The sequence below is a fragment of the Bacillus rossius genome, chromosome 1 (assembly GCF_032445375.1).
Source record: "Bacillus rossius redtenbacheri isolate Brsri chromosome 1, Brsri_v3, whole genome shotgun sequence".
NCBI lineage: Eukaryota > Metazoa > Arthropoda > Insecta > Phasmatodea > Bacillidae > Bacillus > Bacillus rossius.
The window spans coordinates 257,810,401-257,830,685 of record NC_086330.1 but is presented as its reverse complement, the minus strand read 5'-3'; the positions used below and the strand labels follow the sequence as shown (position 1 = coordinate 257,830,685).

General features: G+C 39.8%; 1 protein-coding gene across 6 annotated transcripts in view; it reads left to right on the top strand.

Annotated features, from left to right (window-relative positions):
- LOC134527506 (uncharacterized) overlaps positions 1 to 16,933 on the top strand; it is a 153,325-nt gene extending 136,392 nt beyond the window's left edge. For all 6 annotated transcript variants that reach the window (XM_063360231.1, XM_063360230.1, XM_063360233.1 and 3 more), the window contains one exon: positions 1,093 to 16,933. In XM_063360231.1, the coding sequence (XP_063216301.1) occupies positions 1,093 to 1,887 (795 nt within the window). In that variant the 3' untranslated portion in view covers positions 1,888 to 16,933. The remainder of the gene's footprint in view (positions 1 to 1,092) is intronic.
- Positions 16,934 to 20,285: the final 3,352 nt, after the last annotated feature.

The window sequence follows — 20,285 nt, the reverse complement described above, 5'->3', positions numbered from 1 at the left end:
GATGTTACAGAAATATTTAAAAAAATTTTAGCAATAAACAAACATTGGCTAATATTATTTCAGTGTTACAGTAAGGATTCAGAAAAAATTTATAAAGTTTCTATTTCAATAGAGAAATATTTGAAACAACAGAAATGTGGCATTGCGGGGGGAAACGGGTGCGTGTACTTACGTACGCGCGTTAGAAATTATACTTACTTGGTGTAGTAAAAACTAATTAATTTTGCATGCAAATAATTAATAGAAATAAAATAATAAAAGGACTGGAGTGATATTATAAATACGGTTGATAAAGTATATATTAAATTTAAAAATTAAAATCCTAAGTATTTTATTAATAGTATTGACACATGTAAAAATTAATTATTTATTAAGTAAAAAATTAAGATAAATCTTAATTAATATTGAAAAGCAATATATGTCCAATAGCATTCCTAATTTATTCAATTTTTATTATTTATTAAAAATTATAATAATTTATTATATATAAAGAAAATAAATTATACATACGGGAACATAGCCTTAAAAACACTCCCATGAAAACGGCCTACTAAACCTTCCACAGACATTTCCTGCCAGCGACAATGGGCGCTTTCAAGGAACCTGACATCGCTATACGTACGGGAACATTTCCTCACTTATATAAATTCAATTGAAAATACACTTAAAAAAGTTTACCAACACAATTTCTATCACTAATATTCACAATAAATTAATGTTTCTAATTATATGGACTAGTATTTAATATCAATTACCAAAGTATGTGATTTAAAATCATATATAATTTTTATTTGTGTGTCGCATTTTTTCCATTCTGTGAATTCATTCTCAGCATTTTTTTCAAAACGCACCTAAAGAAATATAACATCAATAATCTGTAGAATATATTTCTAAAAAGTGAAAGTAATATGTTAGTGGTTACATTTCAAAAACTTAACAACTTTAGCAAGTAAATATATTTTCGTAAAATAAATATTTGTAAAATATGCAAATAATTAAAGATTAAAAATTTAAAAGCTGTAATTCATTTCTGCAAGTGAAATGTTACTGAAACCTGTAGTGCTGTGTGTAACTATAGGGCCTATGTTGCAGCTGCTGTTCTTCATGGCGTGCGACCGCGTGCTGGTGCCCGGCCAGAAGGTCACGTGCCTCTACTCGCTCATGTTCTACAACGTGCTGGCGTACTGCGTGTCCTACATCAAGGAGCTGGTGCAGAAGGAAGACTGGTCGCCCTACGTGACCGTGGCCGGGCACTCGAGCGTGCGACACCTCGCCATGTCCGCCACCAAGATCGTGCTGGAGTGGACCAAGGCCGTCACCTTCGTGGTCACGGTGGTGTTCATGCTGCTGGTGCTGGGCCTGGAGCAAGGGCTGCAGCACTACCGGCCCACCGCTCTCTACACCGCGCTCACGTGGACCTACTACCTGGCCACCGAGAAGGTGTTCGCCGAGGCCTTCCCCTCGCTGCTGGCGCTGTGCCGGCTGGAGGCGCTGGAGTCGCTGGAGGCGCTGTGGGCGCCCGTGCTGCTGCGCGCGCTCACGCTGCTCATGTCGCTGCTGGTGGCCGTCCCGCTGGCCGCGAGGCCGCAGCAGCACGGCCGCCTGCTGCTGGCGCTGGCCTACGTCAACCTGCACCTGCGCGTGAAGGAGACGCGCGCGCAGAGTCTGCGCGGGCTGCGGTCCGAGCGCGCCGTGCTGGCGCCCTTCCGGCGCGCGGCGCCCGAGGAGCTGGCCGCCTGGGACGACGTGTGCGCCGTGTGCCTGGGCGCCATGCGGCGGGCCAGGGTCACGCCCTGCCACCACCTCTTCCACGGCGACTGCCTGCGCCGCTGCCTGGGCAGCTCGCAGCACTGCCCCCTGTGCAAGCGGCAGCTCAAGCTTGACTGATGCGCAGTCACGTCGTCTTACAAACTATCTTTCAACTTTTATAACGCTTTTTTATTAAGACCTTGCATTGTAAAGTACTCTTAGATATTGCTAAACTTTCAATCATATTAGTCATGTTTGTTTGTCCATTTTAAATATTAATGAATGTGTCTACTATATTATATAAATAAAATTTCCCGGCGAAAAAATATTTAAAAATTTTAATATTGTGAGATCTACTGTGATACATGTACTCCACAATTTTTTTTTCTTTTAAGAAGTATATGGACTATTTATGACAGCTTTAGTTGCCTACACTGATCGGAAAATATGTAAATTCCACCTTTTTGAAGTGAAACTTCTTTGGGCGCGATGGGAGTAAAATATCAAGGCCGAATTTTAAAGCATCATTTTCGTGAAACATTGTGAAAATTTTAATTTTTTTTTCCTAACCTTCCCAGGCCGAAGACTTTACGCCAAATCAGGCGGGTTCTAAGCCATGCGGAAATGGTATAATGCATCGTGTGCCTTGTTCGGGTATTGGCCAGCCAAGGCAGCAATTGTTGCCATGACTAACTCCCCTATCTTAAACTCTAGGCTTATATTAGTTAAGTTGGGTCCAAGTAAAACCTGCATAGACACAGGAAAACCCTGGAAACATCATGCGGTATGCAAAATTCATACATTAAGCAAGCAGATTCAATACAGGACAAAGAAGGGCGGCCTATGAAGAAGTGTTTGACAGAGTAGAAAAGAGTCTACCATGCGGGGGTTGGGCGCTTGGATATTACGACCGCATTCGTTTCCCGCCAGGCTGCCAGCCAGCTCGTGTGCTTTAAACTAGAGAAGCGTGTTTAGGACGCATGTGAAAACATTAGATAAGTAAATTATGTTAATTAATCGCGAGATGTTGCATCGGGTCTCACTCCATAATGGATAGAGCGTCAGGTCGCCTGTCGCCTGTCGCCTGTCAATGGCTGGCGGCAGTTTGTGAAATTATCAAATACGTCAGTGCAGTTTTTTCCTAACCTAACTAATAACTAAGTGTATTTGGGAGGGGTCTGGGTAGGGAAGACTCTAAGTGCGTCTCAGGCCGAAGCCTATACGCTCTAAGCATGCAGGTTATGAACCATGCAGGAGGGGATGCATGCATCATGTGCTAGGAGGGGATTGGCCAGCCATGGCAACGTTTAAGCCATGACTAACTCCCCTCACTGACTATTCTAAGTTAAAACTAGATAAGTTGGGCCCAGGTAAAACCTGCATAGACACAGGGAAAACCCTGGGCACTGACATGCGGGATACAACATTTAATGCATTAATTACAAGCAGGTTGGTTACAGGAAACAGAAGGATGGTTCTGAAAGAAGAGTTGGACAGAGTAGAAAAGAGTCTACTATGTGGGGGGTTGGGCGCTTGCACATTTTGTCCGCATTTGGTTTGGCGGCACTGGTTGTTTCGGGGGCGACTTTGTCGTTTCCCACCAGGCTGCCAGCCAGCCTAGACTAAGTTAATAAGGGGAAAAATTCGTGTACGCTGTTGAATTTAAGCAAATGTAAAGAAACATTAAATTAACATAAAAATAAACATTAAAAATTATGTTTAGTTTGGTAGCTTTAATTTAATCGTGCTTTTTCGCGAGCTGGTGCATCGAACCTGCACTCAGGAGTGGACAGCGTCTCAGGTTGACCAAAGTCGGCTAGGAAAATTATCCAGTCCTTCATCGCGAGGCCCTAACCTCAGCATCTACGCATTCGTAGGCTACGGTTGTGTGAAAAATATTAGGGACACTGGGGGTGAGGGAGGGGGGGCCTCAAATTAAAATTAATTATGTTTAATAGAAATATAACTTAAACTAAATGAACTTCCAGCGTACATGCGTGTGGTGCGCATGTCATTTTGTGGTACAATTGGACGCCTTTCTTTGTGAGAAGCACAGAGGCAGATTTGTTTCCGCCAGTCCGTAACTATTATTTTGCGGACTGGCGTGAGTCTGACGCGTGTGCACGCGCCCAGGGCTTGAGCTCCGTGCGGGAGGCGGAACTAGTTTTGTTGTAGTGGGGTCGCGCGCCGCGCGTTGTGATTGGCTGACAGACTCCTCGGCCAATCACGCGGCAATACGGCGGCCGGTGAGCCAGGAGTGACTTCGGGCGTTTATACTTCTGTTCTACGTCCGGGTAATAGTTCCCTAGCGAGGAAATATGTGGATTTAGACTATTTACGCATTTATCGTAAAAAGTCTGAATAGTGTGGATGTAGAAGTCATGCAAAGTTTCCGACCAGGGGCCTATTCCACCAATAAACTTTGCAACTTTTCAATTTGCACTTTGCACTTTGCATATAACTGAAAAGTGCAAAGTAAATGTGTTCCACAAAAAATTTTAACCTCTTTGCATTCCTACAGCCAGTCTGCAAAGTCTTTGCATTATTTTATTCATTTTTTACATTACTGTTGCCTAGTTTGTAGGTTATATAATGTATGATGAGTAAGAAAATAGAAGTTGTGCATAAAAAAATTAGCAGTATTAGAACTTATAAAAGAAAAAAAAATATTATTTGCAAGTTTCTCGAGTACAGTAACACAGAAACAAAAGGAGAAGGAATGGACTGACATTCTTTTAAAAGCAAAATAAATATCATTGTCAATCATGAAATTTATTCTTAATCTGTACACTTCCTTACTGGAACTCTGTCATCTTCATCAGATTCATCACTTGAATACAATAAAATATGCCTCATCATTTTCCATCTTTTACTTTTGTAGGTTATGTGATTATGTTACTATGTTTTCATTTCTCTCAACCACATTAAATTAAATTAAATAATTACTTAGATGCTAAATTTATAACAAACAACACTTTTATCCACCTAAAACAAATTATTTAAATAAGATCACACAATAAAAAGTTAAACTGCAAAAGCAAAATAATATTTGCATAACCTCTGAAAACTTTGCAAATATTTATAGATGAGTTATGCAGAGAGAGATTATTGTGGAACAGAAACACGTTCAATAGTGCAAAGTCTTTGCACTTTTCGCTTTGCACTTTTCAATTTTTGCTTTGTGAATTCTAATTTTCGTGGAACAGAAGTAAGAAAGAAAAGTGCAAAGTGCAAAGTGAAAAGTTGCAAAGTTTATTGGTGGAATAGGCCCCAGGTTTCACGATGCAATGCTTCGACAGGGCAGTACACTGGGGCGTCTGTAGCGATTCGAATGCATCTATTCTGAATTCGCTGTAGTTTTAGTGTGTCTTTGCTGCAGTGGCCCATACAGGGGCTGCATACGTGATCATTGGTCGTATGAGGGCTTTGTAGAGCAGTAGGCCAGTTTTAACTCTGCTGCCGCATCGCCTACTCATAACTGGATACAAGGAGCACAGTCTAGTCTGAGCCTGTGCTCTCTTAGTGTCTATGTGGTGGCGCCATGTTAGTTTCCTATCCATGTGTACACCTAGGTATTTAACCACATCTTTGTGTGGAATGTGTTCGTTAAACAAACTCAGTTGCGGCCTGCGGTCTATTGGCGGGAGGTGTTTACGAGTGAACACAATATCTTCTGACTTCGTTGTGTTCACTTTAATGCGCCACGTTGTGCACCACTGTTCTATCTCAGTGAGCGCAACTGGCAGCCTGGTCGTGGCCAGCTGTAGGTTATGTGATCTGCTATATAGGACAGTATCGTCCGCATAGCAGCCTAGCTTGACGAGTCGATGTGCGGGACGTGGCATGTCTCGCACATTTACATTGAACAGATCAGGGCCTAGGATGCTGCCCTGTGGCACTCCTGCTCTAATCTGCTTGAAGTCTGATGTTGCCCCTTCAGTTGACACTCTGAAGGTTCTGCCTGCTAGGTAGGACGTGATTACCTTGACATAGCAGTCAGGGAAATCAGCTTGATATAGTTTATAGAGAAGCCCTGCATGAAACACTCTGTCAAAGGCTTTCTCTACGTCTAGAAACGTCGCAACAACATAGTCTCGTACGTTAAAGGCACTAGTGATCTCTTCACTGAGACGCACTAACTGGTGAACTGTCGAATGAGCACCGCGAAAGCCGAATTGTTCATTTGTCAGCAAGTTGTTTTCGTGTATGTGGCAGTTTAGTCGATGCAATATTATGCTTTCGGCTATTTTCGACACAGTACTAAGCAGGCTTATTGGTCTGTAATTCTGGGGCAGTTTTTTTTTATCTTTTCCTGGCTTGTGGAAAACTATTACTTTAGCTTCCTTCCACTGGGAGGAAAAAATACTTAGTCTGAGCATTGCATTAATGCAAGCAGCCAAATATTCCAAGGCCTCGTCTGGGAGCTGTTTGAGAATGATAGCTTGTATGCTGTCATTTCCAGGTGTTTTTCGCGGCTTTTTATTCCGGATAGCTCGCTTGATTTCCTGTGCCTGAGTTAATAAAGGCTCAGAAACAGTGGGCTGGCGCAATTTCTCGCGTAACTCGCTGTATATTGCCTATCACTAGGCACCATGTTTGGTTGAAAGGATGCTTCCAGTGTATTAGCGAAAGCTTATGCTTTGTCAAGGGGTTTGAAGGATAGGCCATTATTGGTTTCGAGGGGCGGAATTTTTTCAGATTTGTTCAAAAATCGCTTCGTCATGGTCCAAGCACTCCCATCCTGAATATTTAGTCAAGCGATTTTTGCTTCCCACTGGCTGCTTCGCCACAGCGAGATTTTGTTTGGAGAGTGCGTCGTCGTGTGTATTCACGACGCAGTCTGTTTTTGCGCGATATCAAGTCGCGTATGTATGCTGGCAGTTCGTCGTGCACTAACTTAACCTCCCTTTCTGGGATGCACTGGCTTATACCATCCTGGATTTCCGCAGTAAATTTAGTTATGCGGTGTCTAAACTTTCGCTATCATTTATGTCAGCGATGTCTGACAGATTTTGCGCGACGTGAGTTTTAAATCCTTCCCAGTCGGCGTGTTTGTAGTCCCGAATTTTACATGGCAGGTTGGTTTCCATGTTCGCATTGTCGAAATGTAGGTGAACAGGGAAATGGTTGGACAACATGTCGTGTACAACCTCGAGTTCGAATCCCAAAGTTACACACTTGTTAAGCACGATATGTAGGATGTCTGGCAGCTGGTTCAGTCTGCCTGAAACGAATGTGGGTTCAGTAGGAGCATGAACTTGATAGTTTTTATCGAGCTGATTCGCATAGAGAAGCCCACCATTTGCCGTCGCGCGCCTGCAATTCCACTCCAGGTGTTTCGCATTTATGTCACCTACAGCGAGGAAGCTCGGAGCTGCCCCATACAGGGCATCTAGATCCGCCACTCTGAGGGACCTACCTGGTGGAGCATACATTGAGATGAGTTAAATGTTTTGTTGGTTTATGTTTAAGTTTATTCCAACAGCTTCTAAATTTTTAAAAATAGGTAGCTGGCATGCAGTGTGTTTAATGCTGTGGTGAACTACCATAGCTACTCCTCCCCATCTTTTTTGTTCACTATCGCGCCTATAAACTGTATAGTTTAGTATTGTTAGTTGGTCGGTCGGCCGCAAGTTCGTCTCATTAATCGCAGCTATTTTGATTTTATATTTTTCCAGGTGGTGGATGAATTCCGGTAATTTACGTTTAATGCCACGCGCATTCCAGAAAAGGAGGGAATGAAGACTTAACCTATCGGCCGGGGTTGTTGTGCAATTCGGGGCCTGTCTAGTGGCTGCCATTGAGCTTGGCAGCCAGTGACTGGACGAAGCCCATCATCGCATGGACTTTTTCCGTTAGTGAAACAGATGGGTCGCACCATATAACCATAAGCTGGCACATGGGGACAATGGTGGCCGCCAGATTTTCATCTGTGTTGAAAGTGCGCGACTGCTCGAGCACTTTCTGGAAGTCAGCCAGCCCTGGTTTCGGGGCTGGCTGCTCTTGGGGCGCGGGCGGTGCAGTTGGCAGCACTGCCATGCTGGCCTCAGGTGCGGGAGCTACCTGTGGCTGGGTGAGCGCAGTCGTGCACCTCGCCGAATAGTATTTACGGAATAAAAAAAATCATAATAGCACAATAATTAGACATTAAATTGTGGAATAGATTTTTCCTCATTTGGGAAGTGCCCCGTAGTGTATATAGAGTAACGTCATCACGCGAATATAAATATCAAAAGAAAATATTCAGAATAATTATGTCATCACAAGCATTTTCTTATTTATTAAATATATTTCTCAAATTAAAACATAAAACTATGTTCAGAACTTTTTATTGGACGAAAATGTGACATGGTTTTAGAAGTAACACTATTAAAAAAGAATTAAATAAATCTTTAGCGAACTTGACATAATAATAATATTATGCTTGAATAAATTCTTCTCGCAATGTACGATTGAATCTAGTAATTTATAAATATGTGAAGTTTAACTGTTATGTGTAATCCTGTGTTGTACTAGTGAAGTTCTTATGTTGATTGTGTTTGGGCCTAAATATGGGAAAAGTGACTTGCTGGAGTGTCTTGACTTATTTGAAAACAACTTACATGCATCTCAATGGGAAGTGATTACATTACACACAGGGCTGTTAAGAGAAACTAATTGGCAGGGAGCAAATTATTTGTCCCCCTCTCCCCTAATTACTTAATGTACAACTTTTCAAAACCTTCACAAATAAAAACATTGTCCCAAATGGAGGGGGCGGTTGTTTAACTAACTCAGAACTGAAATCAAATAATGTGTAGGCCTAATGTCAAGTGATAAGGTACAAAATATATTTAAATCTTGTCTCCCTGTACTGTCTGGTTAGCTGAGTGAGGCAGTGGGTCGAGGTGGTAACCATACTGGGATGGTTAGCCTCAGCCTCTGGTCACAGCCAGAGCCCTAACACCTTTCCCGATTGCGCATACGGCGTATTCCTTATCCACGCCCGTGGGGGCCCAGGTTGGAAAAGCTCATGCTTAGAGGGCTGGGTAAACAAACCAAAGGGGTGAGAAATCCCCTAACGATGTATGTCTGTACAGGGAGTCAAGGGCGCCCATCTGATAATTTGTAGGGGGGGGCCAGACTTAGGGATCGTCCATTAATCACGTGAGGCTCGAAAAGGGAGGGGGGGGTGTCGGGAAAAATCACGAAATATCACAATGTGGGAGGGGGGGGGGGTGTAGAGAGATATCACGTGTATTTATTTTTTCGCGCGATTTCTACTAAACCGAAAAGCGACGCGTGACCTTGACTCGCCGTAGCCAGGCAACAATATCCCCGCCCGCCGCAACATGAACCACCCGGCACGCTTGCCAGTCGCCAGTAAGACTGTGATTTTGGCGCCGAATACATGCGTAAATCACATATAAGCCTTTCCTTTATTATTTTTATGCCAGTGAGAATAAACCTGCAACCTTAATGTGTGTCTGGACATTTTTATCACTGTGCTTAATTTTAACACACTAGGAAGAAGATAATATTCTGAATTTTTGAAAAATATTTTGTACCAAAAAAATACACGTGATTTATTGTGGGGGGGGGGGGGGGTTAAAAATTTGCTTAAAAAAAACATCACGTGATTAATGGACGACCCCTTAGGGGTATGAAGTATTTTTAATATTTTGGAAGACTTAACTGCGGCTTGTTACTAGCCATAAAATAGTTCCATTCTGACCCTATTAAAATTTTTTGTCCTGTTACTAAAATACTAGACAAACAGTACTCATTCGCCATAAAAAAAATCTATATTGGCTACTTTATTAATTAATTATTAACTATTTTATTGAAACAAATGAATTTTTAGCAACAAAAATGCAGGAATACAGTCCTTATACTTTTACAGCGTCTTGGGTACACGGATATCAAGAATAAAATCCTTCAACTAATTGCTCTCTTTACCCATGAATAAATATCGCGTACAAATTAAATTAAAATAATTATAAAGTTTAAAACGTGTTGGTCAAAAGATTCAACTTTGGGAGAGAAACGATTTAAATATGTTATCACAGTCAGAAAACAGTTGTTTTTATATGTAACACCTGAACTACGCTTATAATTATAGTCAAAAATTGTTTCACAATTAAATGAATATTACTATGTTTCGATATGAATCATAATTGCTTATCATTTAGAATTAGCACAGATGGATTCAGTAGTCGAGGACTATAAGTTTATTTAGTGATAGAAAAGCGCAGAAAAAATTAGTTTATTATTTAACTAGACAATTTAACCAAACAGTATTTAGAGGTTAAGGAATTAATTGACACCAAAACCAATGAAACTAATCGAAAATTTCTAAATGCTGACATAACTCATGTCAGCTTTCCACAGAAGAGTTTAGTTCGGCGCAATTAATCCACACAAAACAACTGGACACTATGTCGACGCGTATTTTAAGAATATAAGAAGATCCACATCACAGTATAATTTTTTTTTTTTCCCCCATTTGTGGTGCGGGCCCATAGGCTACAGCCTAGATAGCCTGCGCGTAAATACGGCCCTAATAAACCCTTAAATAACATGTTCATTACTTAACTTCAGAATTAAGAGTACATTAGAACCTCGATTTTACGGAGCCCGGACTCAACGAAGCCGCGATTTCACGAATACATTTTTCAGGAACCATCTAAAATTCGGAAAATTTGACACCAACATTTATTTAATAAAAAATTAAAAAACACTACGAAAACATATAAAAATATTAATTTTAATGCACAGCGTATTCATATTTTTAAGCTAATACAACATCCATTTACCGTTAGTGAATATTGTATACGTTATTGCGTCATCAAACTCAAAATCTAAAAGAAAAAATGGACTAGGTACACTATTTGTCGCATAGTTCGAAATTTCTTCGATTGAAAAATTATGTCAAGGCCGTAAAAATATTTATTTTACCGCAAATGAACTATACTCAACATTCCTTACCCATTCCAACATTTCCAGCTCGTGAGCATAGCAACTGAGCTTGAAACCTTGTGAAGCGTGAGAGAAAGAAACGATATTGAGTAGCTACTTCCTCTCCTTTCCGCTAATATCCAGCAACCCATGTCATTAGGCATTTTCTTGACATGTGTCGCATTCATTACCTTCGCTGCATCGGTTTGCCAGTAAAAAAACCGCTCAAAAATGGTATAAGTGACGCAGCAAGTAGACGTGACGAGCGGTTTTTTAACTAAGCTTTTTTTTAACTTACTATACAAACAAATAATTCCCTATGGCTATCACAAATTCAAGGTATGCTCGCACTAAAATGTACTGTGTTTTTAATGAATGTCTGTCGTTACAGAGCAGCGTTTTTCTTCACCAAATAAGACTATGATTAGAGACCGTAAAAATTCGCGGATTCCTTTCGAGACAGGCTGGAATCCAAACTCGTTTAGCTTAATGCTGCGTCAGTGATTGGACCGCAATTTACCTGAAGGACTCTGAGCCAATGGCAAACACTCAACAAAAGAAGTATCGAATCATAAGAATCGCAATAAACAGGTGTCCCGAGTCGGTAGCCAATAGCCAGGTGATATTTGCCCGAGTACATAGAGAATCGTGGAGTCTATCCTAGTGGTCATTGAAACCGCGAATTTTTCCAATCCCTACCTATGATCACTTTTATGAAACAGTACAGGTGTACACTGAACTGTGTGCTTGTTCTCCTCGATTATGTTACTAAAAGTGCGTTCATTAATATTTTTCAAGCCGATCTGTTAAAGATTAACTGATAAATATGATAAGGTAAAGTCCATAAAAATGCAAGGCAGGGAATTCTTCCAGCTCATCAACCCTACCCTGGATAGTCTCGTCTGTGTTCAGTCGTCTCTGGCAAGGAGTGGACAAGTTTGCAAACTCAAATATAAATTTATTTTAGTAGCACGCGTCTTACGAAAAGGAAAGATATCCAAGAAAGGCATGTCGGACAACCTACTGTCACCACACAAAAGTTAACATGATGCAATGCGTGGTGCAACTGTGTTTAGTCGCTGTGATGTCACTTTTATATCACTCGTGCAATGAGGCAAGTTGTGGAATGTTAAAAAAAAATAAGGGGAACGCAGGGGAGGGCAGAGGGCAGACGGCAGTCATTGTTTTTACTATTTAATATTATATATATTCCGTTAAATAAATTATAACATGTATCTTCACGGGATGGGGTGTTTAAAATTTTATGAAGATAACGATTTTACGAATGCAATCCAAGCGACCGTGAGCGTACGTAAAATCGAGATTCCAGTGTAAATTGCTTCCGAGTCTACTGAAGGTAGCGGAATCCTTATTCCTTTAAACACTTTTGAAGGGAAAAAGTGGTTTTCCTCTAAATTCAAAATTCCAAAATAAATTTTACGTTGTAGACTTTTCTGAACAATAATTCTTATTTGAGTAACTTTAAAGGTGTTAGCTTACCTTAAAAATTGTGAATATTCTGAGCGGATGTGACGAATGAGGAAAACTAAGAAACACTACATAATAACAATAGTTTTTATCTTTACACTTTTCACTGATTTATTTACACTTAAGTTATTTATACTGACTGAATACACTAAAATAAATCTAGACCAGATGCAGAAAAATGTAGATCTAAAGACTATTGAAAAATCTCTGTTTTGAGAAGTTATTTGTGAACATTCACATTATTATGACGAAAAAGTAGCAAAACATTTTGCCGTCTACAAGCACATGTCAACTGTCGCGTCGTCTAACTCTGACTTGTCTAAATCTGTTGTGTTGTGTTATCGCGTGAGCTTGGGCGGGATTACGAAGGGGAATGACTCGCCACGGGCGTTGCGCTTGAACAGCGTTTTCTCCCTGTACACAACACCTTATATCGCAGCAGCAGAAACTAATGCTTGAACTAACATAAAAAATGAAGTAGACGTGTAAAAAACGATATACAATAATATCTTCGTGTTGAACCATTTCTACATAATACCGAATTTAAATAATTTTCTTTAAAGTAAAACACCTGACTACACTATATATTTTTCCTTCCCTGAAAACTAGGGGGGGGCCACGGCCCCCCCCTGCCCCCGGGTATGGGCGCCCTTGCAGGGAGTGTAGGGTTTAACTGAAAAAAAAACCACAAGGTTAACCCACATTCACTTTAATTTTAAAGGTAAAAGATAAAACTACAGTGCAAGTTTCTTCCCTTTCACTGTCACATTCACTCCATCTTCTTACATAAACACTTCAAGAAATAAGTAACTCCTTTTTTATCCTGACATAAACAAATAATTGGTTAAGTAAATCCACGTTGTGATGTTAATTGGTTAAGATACGAAAATTGTTAATGCTTTTATGTTTACTTTAAAACATCTTCAAAATTGTTTCTAACTTCAAGATTTGTTTTAGAAAATCAATTAGTTACTAATTTGTTTAATATGTATTCATGTTTCTCCAGGAAAATTCTACTAACATTAAAAAATATATTTAAATAAGGACTCACAAGTAAGCACCACCATATTTTACTCGCCAAATTTCTCTCTCTCTCTCTCTCTCTCTCTCTCTCTCTCTCTCTCTCTCTCTCTCTCTCTCTCTCTCTCTCTCTAATCACAGCGATATCGGACAACATGTCGAGCGTATGAGACTGTCACTGGCCCCTGCCCACAACCGATTGTTTTGAAATCATCGTCTTCTTCTAATACATATCCAGGAATAAACAATAGGTTCTATCGAGAACGTTTGAAGAAAAACTAAAAAGAAACTTCTGCGACGTCCAATCCACGTTGTGTTCACCTTTGGGCACAATAGTGTCCACGTAGTACAACAAGCGTGCGACAGGTTGCGACACTTTCACGTGAAGGCAGTCGAATGCGCACCATGGTGGCACAGACCATCGACCTAAGCTGTTCCAAATAAAGGCCAGGCCGTACGTTACATAAGCGCTGTTAGCTGGCCAAACCATAGCCCAGTCATGCCACATGCACCGGTAAATTCAGCGCAACAACACCGCATTCATTCTTTCTAGCACAGCAGAGACGCTCAGTCTGGCGTAAAAATGTCCCAACATACACCCAAAGAAACTACGTACCTACTAGCTGTAAATGTGATCGGAGCTTATCGCATAGTTTTGGAGGTTTTCAATAAATTCTATTAACAAAGACTAATAATTTCCTATGCTATCAGTGTAAACTGATGCGTTAAAAACAATCACGAGTCTTAACCGGGCCCCCATCGTGTCTGGGCCCCAGTGACTATCCGGCCTCCCCTCCCTCCTTCGTCAATCTCGGGACTGCATACACAATACTATGCGTGCTGCTCGATCGAGGCGTCAGACAGCGCGCATATAAGACTTCCTTAACAAGAAGGTTTTACTGTTCGCTGCGCTCTCTGTTCGTGATCACGACACAGTGTATGGTCGAAATAGTACGCTACAGTTGTCGATAGCCTCGATCTCCCCGTACGTAGACGCCCTGCATCGACGCATCAACACACCTGCTATCTCTAGTGCCAATGCTTCCATAAATCCGTGTCTTCATATCCTGTTGCATAGAGAATATCGCCCAAACAACGAGCTATAGTTCACTGTTATACGAGTAATAGCCGAAATATTTCTGAAATTAAAATTTTATAAACTACTCTTTGTTTTTATCGTCAAGAAGTAATAGAAGTCATTATTACTGGTGAAAGAGCAACGAAGGCTTCTAGGAGACAGGCCTGGTCGGAGCACAGACAAACGGTGGGATAAACCACGCATTAAATATTTTATTCAGGTATTCGACATATTATTTAGCAATAGAATTGCTAAACTAAAGTCTTCTGGAGTACACAATTTACATATTTTTGAGGTAACCATAGCAATCAGTGAGTCTGAGTTTTAAAATTTTATCTCAGTTTTGATATTTCGTGTCTATAACATCGTGTCCCGAAGGTATTACGAATTGTATAAACTGAGTTAGAGGTAAAAAATAACCATAGCCATAACTTTAATAAAATTAACCTCATATTAATTGTAAAATAATCAATGGAGCAAAACCTCCTTGAAACTTATTAAAAGAAAACAAAAAAATTAATTGGTAATATTTCAAGAGTCAGGGTCTAAATCCATATTCCCTTAGCCATATGTAGTATGATTATTATTTAAATTTGATAAACGTTTAAGGACTGATTGAATTTGAAAAAAAAATATTTTTTTTTTAATTTTTACATGTATACAGTAGTTTACAGTTGTCGAATTAAAAGTATTTTTCATACTCCCAAACAAAAAATACGCTGATGTTGGTGAGGATGGACACAACTCGTAACATCTTTCGTAGAATTTGGTGCACTTAAGCCATATCTCTGCTTGTCCTGATTAAACAGTTTCCCACAAATAGGACATGGCACATCAACGTCATCGGACTGTCATCATAGTCATTTGATAAGAATTGCACTTTAGTTAATTTCTTTCTCAATGTCGTACTGAAGCTTGAAGCACATGTCCTTGTTTAATCCTGGTTGGTCTTTAGATGCAATGTTTAGTTTATTTTTTGCCCTTCATTCTGTTCTATTATTCTGAAATTCCTCGCATTTGTGTCGTTTCCTCAGGGAGGCATGCAGTGCCGCCTCGCAGAGAAATCCTGTCACCGGGAAGAAATGCCAGCTCCGCAAGATTTGGAAGCTTGTATTTTTGTAATGTCTTTGATTTCTCTTGGACTGGTTACTTTGAGTAGACTATTAGGTTCAATCCCATCATCAGTTAGGTCATTACCAAACAGATCATCAGTCAGTTATCATTAATTATAAGTTTATGAACTTAATTTTATACTTCCTTCCATACTGTGTAGCGGGTATGTTGAGGATTTTCATTTGTGATGAGTAATTTTAATGACCTTGGTCGCTTGATTCGGGAAAATCCCACATACAACATGCCATGCATAAAAACATGATCTTAAGTCCATTCCAACATATTTAAAAGTTTGGCCTTGAAATTTGTGTCCTGACATGGTAAATGCAGATCTTACTGGAAATTGGTGTCGCTGCATGGTACATCCCAGATTGCCTTTTGATAGATCAAAAATTATTCTAGGTATATGTCTTTTTTGCAGGATTGTTCACCAGTAACAATTTTTGTCTTTATTATGTTATCACAAAGACTTGTCACAATTAGTCTTACATCGTTACATAAACCTTCTGATACATCCAAATTACGCAACAGCATTATTAATGCTTTTTTTTCTCAATTTAATTTAGTGTGGTGGCATGTCTGAAATTTTGATAGTATTAAGTAATTCTGTTGTAAATTCGAGTGCCTGATAACCAAAGAAATATATAGCTAACACGACACGTTGATCGCTTAACATAATAACACAATAAAATTGTATTGCAATTGGATGTGAGTACCATCTTTTGTTGAGTATATAATTTAAATAACAAAACTTTAGTTGAGTAGCTAATTTAAAAGCTAACAACAGATGGTGCTAACGAGCTATAAAGCAAGGTACCCACAATGTAGGTATTAGTAGTTGATGAAACTGTTTCTATACCAGCCAATCATGAGCAGATAATAAGAATCTCTTTAGCTGCAAAATTATGGTCTTTAATATGTAATAGGTTAAATAAATCCAAGTAGCCCTAAACCCATTTATTGTAATTACCAGTATTGCATCATAAAGGTAGGCTTTAAAAAAAGGAGGAAACCAGAAGTTTACTCGCAATTTGGATGGGGTTATTAAACTGCCATTTTTTTTTTAATCTTATAGTTCTGAGTTTTCTGAGTTAACATAAACATTCAATCCTAAGTATGTAACTTGTCTGTTGATTAAGGGAAGAGACGAACTATGGACACTTTCGTTGCCCTGTCGATGACCTCAAGATTCTAGATTTATAAATAGTGACCCTTTAGGGTGGCGTCTCTTTTGTGGGCTTAAAAATGTATATGAAATTCTCAAGCCATTGACAGAATAAGAGGCTGGTACCCAATCTTAATCTGTGATTCCTCTAATCAGTAATAACCGCCACATTTATGCTGAAATATTATGTATGAATTTAAACCTACACATTGTTTTAAGTGTCAACATTACTTACTTTATAGTTTTCGATACATTATTTATGTAATTTATTTCTTTATAGGTATTGCATAATTGTTAAGGAAATTATATCAAAATATTTTGTATATTGTATATTTTTGTAAACTTATTATAAGCATGATATGTAAATAAATAACATAAGTCTATTTTTCATATTTTATTGCTTGTGCTTAAATTACTACACCTTTTTTATGATTTAATTAATTTTATTATGTGAAATAGTCTAATATTTTAAATGAAAGCACAAAGGTATTGAAAATTCCCTCAACTTCCCTCTGTTTGTGTTTAGCCGTTAAATACCTCTCTCGTGACATATATTCTATCACTATTTCACTACAACAACCATATTATCTTTCAGAACACAAAAAAACTTCTTTATGTGTAATTTGTTTCATCAAAATGGCACGATATGCATCTTCGCCTCGGCTCTATTGTAATAAAAAAAACTTTGCTGCATAGCGGCTCTGAGCAACAGTCGACAGAAAAAATGCAGCAAATATGGTTGCCAAGATCCGGAATATATAGAGACTTTAAAAACAAGACCAATGTTACTTCCAACCCAAATACACAAATAATTAAGATCAGACATTTTTCTGGGGGAAAAAATTTTCTTTTTTACACAAGAAACTTAAAAAAAAAGGTTCATGCAAGAAGCCAGGTTTAATAAAATGGGCACAGTCATAAGATAATTTTCACTTTTAAACAATTATTAAGTTTAAAAAGAGGTACCTAAAGTTAAATCATAAAAAGCAATAAATAGGCTGGTGAGATTGCCAATAAGGGTGGCCAACCTCGATTCATAAATGCGGGTTTTGAAACAAGAAGAACCAACAGCTATCTGTGAACCAGTCATTTGGCTAGTCCAGTGTTAGACTACTTCACCTTACGAGCACACACTACCACCTCTGAGTCCTGCTCTAGCGCAGATATTAAAGCGACATCGGGCTAACCTTGCCATTGAAGAAGTAGAAGTTTCTGTTTTTCTAGGAAACAACCAGGATGTGTTCTCCCTCGAGGATTACAGGCCCCACTGCGACTGCCCTTAGCAAAGCAAAAGGAGGCCGAGAAGATGATTACAGATGTGATAATGGGTGAGGTAATAGAGCCATCAGCGAGTCCCTGGACATCGCCAGTCGTCCTGGTAGCAAAAAAGGATGGCAAACTGAGGTTTGGATGATATCACTAAAAAGGTCAGCTAGCCCCTTCCACGTATTCATGTAATGAATGCCCCTACAACTTTAGAAAACCCGATGTAAGTTGTTTTGAATGACTTGATGTGGAAGACATGCCTTATATGATTTTAATGTTTTGACAAATGCTGTTAAGGATCATCACGAAATCTCCAGGAAGATTGTAATAGTTACTGATAGGTATATCTCAAGCTAAGCCCTAATAATTTATTCTTGTTTTAACATGAGGTAACATTTCTACACGACACTATCACTCATAGAATATCGAGTGGTGAAAACAAGATGGCGTTTCGGTAAACAGGTGATTCTATTATTACTGCAAATTAAAAATATTAAAAGTCTGAATATGTGTTATTTTTTATATATCTGTGAATTAGTCAGTACTACGCCAATCGCCAGGCGCGTGGTGATGGTGGCGGTCCGCCATCTTTGGTTGTGACGTCACGGCGAACATTTTTGACTCAAAAATTCCTCAAAATTCCAAAAAAAATTCCCAATTTCACGGGAAAAATTCCCGTTTTGAGAGAAAATTTCCCGTTTTCGAACTGAAAAATTAAAAAATTCGTAATTCGATAAACCTCAAAATACTTTTGCCTTAGAATGAACACAAATTCCCTGAGGGCTGGGAGTTCCCAAGCAAGACTTGCTCACATTGCTTGCGGGCTGTCAGCTTCACGTAGCTCTCGCTTCGCCTCACGCACGAGATAGGCTTGTCTTTGCCTCCTCAGCACCTGCAGTCTTGTCTCCCGCTAGTATTTCACTGGTGCCCAGCATACCTAATCAGTTCTCTTGTCTTGTTTGTCCCACGACGGGTCACGCTCATTGGATAATGTATCGTGCTGTCTTTACAAGCGCACGCAGTTTCCTTCGCACCCCCCCCCCCCTCCTCGCCAATTCAGTTTCATGCCGAGTCTACAGGAACCATGGCTACGCCCAAGAAATTCTGAACATCCCTCCTTCCCCGCTGTAGTCTTCGCCTTTAACTGAAGCCATGCGCCATCTCTTGGCAATGTTTAGAACTATCATTGGTAACTCCTGGGTTTGCTCACCAGGTGGCGACACCTCCTGGAGTCCTGTATGCTATGCTACTAGCTTAGAGCACCGACCTAGTGGCGCGAGCCAGCGGCAGCCTCGCGAACCAAGTTGCACAGCCGCGGTTTGTTTTAATTTTCTTGTCGGGCCTACCCAGGCTGTACAACTGACCAATAATAAAGCGTTTCTCCCCCCGGTAAGTCCTACTAGCTTCCCTTTTTTGGTTTCTCTCCCCTCCCTTCTGGTCTCAACACCCTGGGGGGCAGTACCTTTTGGGTACTTGTGATTTTTGCTATCATCGAGTCTTGGCTCAACGACCGCCACGACAACTAATCGTCTTCTACCGCGACAAAGTTCCACGACCCATCGACTCGAAAATATGTAGTTACCTAAAGTAAGGGTGTTATCCCAACTCACTTTACAATCTGTAGTAGTATTAAATGTCGTCACCATGTCGCGTGCGGTAGTGCGTTTCGGATCGGCTCCTGCGGTGCTCCGATCCCCATCCATGGAATAAATCTTTTGGATCGTGCCCACTTTTGTGCTAAGTGTTCTCTTCTCTCTCTCTCTCTCTCTCTCTCTCTCTCTCTCTCTCTCTCTCTCTCTCTATCTCTCACTAAGATTTCACTTCCTACCCCCCTCCCCCTTTTGGCCTTATAATTAAACTCTGATCCTTCCGGTTTGATTATTTTTCCTTTTTCTACCACTGTGTGACCTTCTGTTTCACAGTGGGTTCCATGTCACGAGCGGGAATCATTTCCACTCCAGTCCGAGGACCAGTTTTCGGACCTACCCCTACTCTCCGCCTGTGCCATCCCCGGTACTTCCGTCGTGTACTGGCTGGCAGTATGAGTAGACAAAAAAAAATTTGAAATGTAAAATTTATTATCTCTAGACTCTTTAAAAAACGAAAATAATTAACAGATTGCCACAGAGCGAAGATATTTCATAATGGACCTTTTAGGATCTTAAGAAATTAGAAAAATAGACAAATATATGTCTGTAATATTATACAGTAATAGCCTTGACTTAATTTAGTATCATGTAAAAATTGCTTAATGTATTTCCACAACTAACAGGCTGGCCTGAGAAAAATTATTATGTAAAATTGATAAAATTATAATTCTGTTCTGTAAAAATGAATTGTCGACTGTTTCAAATTTAGCATCCATAGATAGTGATTGCCTAATCCTAACCATAACTAAAAGTGACCTGTTTTTTTTTTATCTGATATATATCTTTGTACACTTGATTATGGTGACAACGAAACTAGATC